General features: G+C 35.9%; 1 protein-coding gene across 1 annotated transcript in view; it reads right to left on the reverse strand.

Annotated features, from left to right (window-relative positions):
• The window catches only part of LOC129255513 (angiotensin-converting enzyme-like), a 29,770-nt gene extending 22,916 nt beyond the window's left edge, over nt 1-6,854 (reverse strand). The window contains exons 1-8 of the mRNA XM_064096007.1: nt 6,764-6,854; nt 6,002-6,210; nt 5,356-5,489; nt 4,498-4,652; nt 2,794-3,053; nt 1,457-1,648; nt 572-707; nt 13-144 (exon numbers count right to left, since the gene is read on the reverse strand). Coding sequence (XP_063952077.1) covers nt 13-144; nt 572-707; nt 1,457-1,648; nt 2,794-3,053; nt 4,498-4,652; nt 5,356-5,489; nt 6,002-6,188 — 1,196 coding nt within the window. The 5' untranslated portion in view covers nt 6,189-6,210; nt 6,764-6,854. The remainder of the gene's footprint in view (nt 1-12; nt 145-571; nt 708-1,456; nt 1,649-2,793; nt 3,054-4,497; nt 4,653-5,355; nt 5,490-6,001; nt 6,211-6,763) is intronic.

A 6,854-nucleotide genomic window follows, 5' to 3' on the forward strand; every position in this document is an offset into this window, starting at 1 on the left:
ATCTATCCCCACCTGACTTCTCTGTTTTTGTAGAAATCAAAAGCAGATCCGTGGCATTCTACTTGTCTATCATGTGGTCTCTCTAACAAAGATTTCTCCCAGAATGCTTCCGGCATCGACCTCCATCCAAGAGATTTGAAAAAACTAGGTGAGGAAGGAAAAACAGCAATTCAGTATCAATAATGGTGTTATTGAAAATAAGGTATTATCACAGTCACATCCAAAATGTAGACCAAACAGCATTTTATTTATCAGTTAAAAAAACGGGAGTATAAGAACCTATTTGTGAAGTAAAAATACTTGCTTCAAAATACATTTGTCTTATGTTAATGAGGGTTGTTTGTCTCTTTTATTTTATTAATACGGAAATATGTTGTAAAATTGATTTTTGTGATTTTGGTGGTCACTCTATAGAGAAAGGCTTCATAACAATGTCGAAGTGGTCAAAAGTTTGACATTTACTTGAAAGTTTACCCCTGTGATGTCACTAAAAGCATGAAAATGAAAAATAAAATTATTCAATTTATACATACTTTTTTCATCCAACACAATATCAATAGAAAAATCTTACTCGTTTGCAGCATGGAACATTTTGTTAACGGTCCATTTCTGTTTCTGCATTTCCTCTGTGACATCTACGACTCCATGGCCAGGGTAGGGAGTCAAGAGATCATAAATTTGACCCCATTTTTGAGCCCACATGTTACCTATAGAAGGGAAGGCATGAAAATAAAAACTGACAATGTTAGATGGGGTTTAGAATAGTGTACATTTTTGTAAGTTCACTAATATACCCTTCCGTCTTTACAGTTCTTGTTGCGACGGTCAAAGAAAACTGACAATTACGCAGTGAGAACCCCTACATCATACTGAGTGCGTAGCTATAGAACTAGGGAATTTGAGCAACACGACGCATAACACTTTCGGGAACAGAAATAATGCATTGTCAAAAAAGTGCGCTTCGTGACAATGAAGTCTTGAGGTTGGTGAATCGAAGAAAAAAACAGTTTCCTCATGGACTCTGGGCAAACCATTCGTTAATCCCTTAACGCAGGATAAAACCGCTGTTTCGATTTACCAATTTTCGACAAAGACCTCCCAGCTTTTCATTGTGATTTGGCGTGTAATTTCAATACATTTGCTGTGTTCTAAGTTTCGTTCGGAGTCGCTGTGTGAAAACTCATCATTGGTGTGGCATAATCTGAAGAATATTCGAAGGCACTTCTTTCATGCTACATTGACTTTGACAATGGCTAAAAGTAGTGAGAACACCGGACCGTCTGGACATTGCCTATAAGTAGTGACACTGTTACACTTCTCATCACCTATATCATCGTATACACATAGCAACAAAGACAGAAATAATGTATCAACACTTCCCATAACCATGACCGCATTCAACTAGACGTCTGTACAATAAGTTACAATCTGCTCAGACGTAGGGGACTCTACTTACCAAGAAGATGAGCTGGTATTGGTCCTGTTGGGTTCACCTTGTCCGCTCCATATGTTTCCACCAGTCTCCTTCTCGTAAATGCATGGATCTGAAGGTACATAGGTTTGACTGTGTTCCAAAGGGCGTCGATCTCCTCAATAAAATTGGGGTCCTCATATGTACTCCGGAGTTCGCCACCATAATCTTCATAACCTTGACATCGGAAAAAATGAATTATTTCTAAATTCCATTGGTGTCAATGCTTGTATTTCCATAATTTCATTAAATAAACGTGTTTTCACCGGTTTCCCAGAAGCTACCGCACGATTAACAAAAGACTTAATGCATGGCTGATCGTCAACAAAACGGAGTGTCTAGTGAGTCTGAACGCTAGCCTTTTATGAAATTATTGAAATTCAAGCCTTATTTCAAATAACCAGAACTTTGTTATTTCTTGACCATTTTCTGTAATTGAGGTATCAAATTAAAGAGCAGATATTGAAATTTTGAAAAATGTGGCTTTTCTTTTTGAAACCCAGATACAGCCTGCCAAGTGACTTTTTGGTATCTCCTCTTCAAATTGTTTTTGCTTACTCATGCATGAATTAGAAATAATGTAAGTAATTTAAGATGAAAGAGAAGATTCTAAGCTTTACAATGGTAGATAATTTGTCTATTGTATTTTTGATTAAGTTATGATAAATCATCGATAAATCTCGGTTTCGTTTTTGTGGGACGCACTGTATATTATATAAATAGTGTACAATATACTGGATTATATTATGTACGACAAATATAAAATCATTCCGAGTGCAGTTTTATTTCACCAAGGCCGAAGGCCGAGGTGAAATAGACCTGCACGAGGGATATTTTATATTTGGATAGTCCAGTAATATTGTATGATAGAACGTTCACTATTTGTACAACGCCTACTTAGCTTGTTGAACGCGAGCAAATGGGATACTGAATGTCAAACATTCGTACCGTTGCACATCCAAAATGTATACTGTCCATATTGTACCTTGCACGGGTCAGGAAAAGGTGACGTCACTATAAAAATGAAGATTCAACGCATTGCGTGCGCTAAGTAAATGCAGACGCGCAGGGCTTACTGGCTAAGTGTGCATTGCCATTAATCGATATTCTCCCCATTCATTTACGGTTTTACCCTCCAAAAATTGAAAGTTATATTGTACTTATGTACAATATAACTTTTTGAAGGGAGGTCACGTGGTACCAATCTAGCCAATCATAGCTCGTATTTTACTACCATCATTTACTATATATATATATATATACACATATATATATATATATGAATTCATATCAAGATTACTGAAATCTCTTTTAGGATTTACCCCCATTCCTAGCAGCTTCGTTTGACAGTGAAACATAAGTAGGATATAGCTTTCCAATCTTCGGTCCGACTGCGTCGTGCCATCCTTTCCACGCCCATAGCAGCTCGTTATAATCACGTGATATGCTCATCAAGTGCTGAAGGCCTGGTTCCATGTGCATACATATCTCCGATCGTTTCTTATTTGGCAGCTTTCTCTCTCGACAAACTTTTCCTGTTGCAAAAATGGTAGTCATTTTATCCTGGACCGCACTTGCTTCCCTAACAACAAAAAAACAAACAAACAAAAAAATGTATTCTTGTATAAACGAATTACCATTGTTAGGCACTTAGGCACCCCCCCCCCTCTCTCTCTCTCTCTCCGTCGCTTTTACATTGATATTTGACTACTTAAAGGGGAATCCAGCCTTGGCCATAACATTTTGTGTTGGGAAGAAGAAAAATAAATTAAACAGAATGGTGAAAGTTTGAAAGAAATCGGACAAGAAATAAGAAAGTTATAGCTGCTTTAAAATTGAGATCATTAATAGTATGTAGATTTCAAATTGGCAACTGGGTAAGTAAATTATGACAAGGGGCAAGGACAACTTTCCCATAGGCCATGTAATTTATTATCAGGGATTTGTGGTTTTCTCCTAAGTACCCATTCCCCTGGGGCAGTTATCTAAATATAAAAAGTATATTGTTTTATGTACCCATGAAAGAAAAATATAATGTGAATTAAAACTTTTGGGGAAAATGACATATTAGCCATAAAATGTATTGGAGTACTTGGAAGAGTAGTCCTTGCCTTACATCACTATGACATCCCAAATGTGGCCAATTTGAAGTCTCCATGGGTATAGTGATTACCAATATTTACAACTTTTAAAAATTCATAGCTTTCTTGTTGCTTGTCCAATATTGTTCAAACTTTCACCTATCAACTTGTCTGATTTATCTCTTTCTTATAAAAACAAGTTTTTATTTGGGTTGGATTCCCCTTTAATAGTCTTGGTAATCCAGCAATAGAAACAGAAACAGTGTTTGCAAGCCGATGCTAAATTTCAAGCATAGGTTACACCAAAGTGCAATAAAAGTGAATTCAGGCAGTCTTCCGATCAATTGAGCATTGAGTTGCCACTCGATTTACAAGTAAATGACTAGTACAAGGCATTTTGGTTCAGTTTTCATTCAAAAATGTACAGTATAGAATTTTAGTTTGGAAGATGTACGTGCAGTAAATACATTATATATGCATATTAACCATAATACAGAATGAATTAGGTTTACTTGTAACATGATAATATCCATCACAATTACAGATTATTTTCTTTCCAATATTAAAAATTAAATTTGAAATCTTCCTTCGAGTTTCTCTAATTTTTTTTTTGTTCTTTCCAGTTGTATTTCATTCCATGAAGAAGTACATGCAGTCTAGGGACGGGGTAATTATCATCATCGTATTTTCAATGCTTGGGTAACACTTTGTCACTCTATATATGTTCCTCTTCTTCTTATAAGTATTATTATTATTATTATTATTATTATTATTGTTATTATTATCATTATTGTTATCATTATCATCATTCTGCTTCTTGTTTTTTCGTTTTCTTCTTGTTATTCTTCTTCTTCCCTCTCCTTCTCCTCTTCATCCTCTTCTTCTTCCTTTTTCTTCTTCTCTCTTTCTCCTCTTAATTCTGTAAAAGCGGATATCACGACTCACCGAGCATGTTCATCCGTCGAATAAAATCCACCATCCATCATGAATGATATGATCCTCTTACTTATCTCATCAAGATCGGTTGGGTCCAACATTTCCGTTTGAGCCTTAACAACTGCCATCAAAGAGCCAACAATGCCTCCAATGCGATGCATTTCCTTGCAAATAAAACAATACGATGTTGAGTTGAGAATGAGAGGGGAGAAGGGAAAATTAAAGATGAAACAATAAGAGACTGAAGGATTGAGGGAGAAGAGACAGATAATAGATATAGACAGACGTAAAATAGAGAAAAATCATTCAGAATGTCTGTTTAATAGTATTTTTATGCCTGGTTTAACGGTTTTATAGTGACTTACTAGGCTTTTTGAAAACGTATTTTGGCATTGCATATTATGAATTATTCAACTTACCAAAATCATTTTCGTTAATTTTCATCAATTTTTTTTCATTTGGGTGCCCCCCCCCCCACCCCCCCCCCGTATCGTCGGCTCTGCATCGGAGCAATTGTCGCGAGAATTGCCTTAAAGAAATCGTCGTATTCTAAGGAGCAATTGTGCCCAGAGCAATTTTTACTGAAGCAAATTTCGGTTCACCATTATTCTCTTATCAGTAGTAGAAGCAGACATCTAGTTGGGCATGTTGGATGAGTACAAATAAGTATTTTATTGATATTTTGGACACATTATGTCCTTGTGTTTAACTCTCATTTATGTTATGTTCGTCATTGTAATTATTTTCATTTGATTGGGTACCCGACTACGACTCTATTGACCTGATTTGACAGGCGGAATGAAATGACTGTATTGAACATGGTTTATTCCCAAGAATTTTGATTTTAATGGATGTCCATGTACTTACTTTTGCATTTCCTTTCGTAATATTTGTTTCATAGTTCCACGAGCCTTGAACATTCCTGTACTTGGCCTCCACGTATGCAGTGTTCACATAATAGTTAAGCCAGTATCGTCCCAACTCCGGATCACGAATTTTGCCTGTATTTGATAATATTCACACAGGATTCATCACAGTCACATCATGTTGTTAGAAGCTAATAAACAGCTATTATAATCAATATCAGTATCATCGTCACCACCACCATCGTTATCAATAATTACTTCATGGACCTGGCTACGGAGGATTATCTATTGCTACTGAGGGTGCTGTGATAATGCTCAGCACCCCTGGTAACAATAGACTAATCCTCGGTGGACAGGTCCCTGAATTACTTTATCAATGTCACGCCATCATCGCACGGACCTGGCTACAGAGGATGATCTATTGTTACTGGGGGTGATGTGACAATGCTCAGCACCCCTAGTAACAATAGACTAATCCTCCGTGGACAGGTCCCTGCTTCATTGTCACCTTCGGCTTCATGGCCATAAAACTGCCCCCGCCCTTGGAGTGCTAAAAAGTTGAAAAAAAATCTTGTATGATCATACTTTAAAATAAACACACAAAAATACATTATGTTGTCTTTCTTGAAGATAAAGAAAATGTATACCTGTTTTATTAAAATGCCCACACATATCTGAAGAAGGTTCCGAACATGCTAATCGGGGAAGCTTATTGATAAACTCCTCAGTCATTTCTTCAGCAGATGTCATATCGATGACGTCATAAGCATAGGAAAGTGGTACAACGGCGCAAATCACTGCCAGCGGTATCGCAATCACCTTCCACTTCGGCATAATGTTTGTTTCTTCTCTCAAACTGACAAAATCAATATAACATTTCAAAACAATATGGACTAATCAACTTAAAAGTCACGTCATCTCCAACAAAATTTCAGTTGAATGAAATAGAGAAATAAATATAAAAAGCCGCTATTGAAAAATGTGATTGTAAATTGGCCCTTTCAGCTCTAATGTTGACCAAGATTTATATTTATGTGTGCATATGCTAATGAATTAATAATAGTGTCATTGATATCAGATATCTTTTTTAAAAAAAGAAGAAAGCTATGTCTTTTTCCCCTCAGAATTAGCTTCAGTGTGATTTTTATTAATAATTAATTTTTATTAATATGAAAAATACAACCATAAGAACACTCTGGGGAGTTTTTTTTAAATACCACCATATCTATGGATAAATACCTATACAGTATAAATGTTTATGCAATATTTATATTAATATGTGATTTGGAGGAAACAGCGCAACTAGAAATATTTCGTAATCTTGCAAACAAAACCTAGGCTATAACTCTTAAAAACTTGATAATTTGATTCAGAAATTAAATACACATATGTAGTAGACGAAGACTTACCGTAAAGAGAAGATACAAAGATTATGAAAAATACGATTAGACTTGCATTTCCCCTTCCTGTTGTACAAAGCAGCTCAAAATCAAATATAAG

This window comes from Lytechinus pictus, chromosome 3 (genome assembly GCF_037042905.1).
Source record: "Lytechinus pictus isolate F3 Inbred chromosome 3, Lp3.0, whole genome shotgun sequence".
Taxonomy (NCBI): domain Eukaryota; kingdom Metazoa; phylum Echinodermata; class Echinoidea; order Temnopleuroida; family Toxopneustidae; genus Lytechinus; species Lytechinus pictus.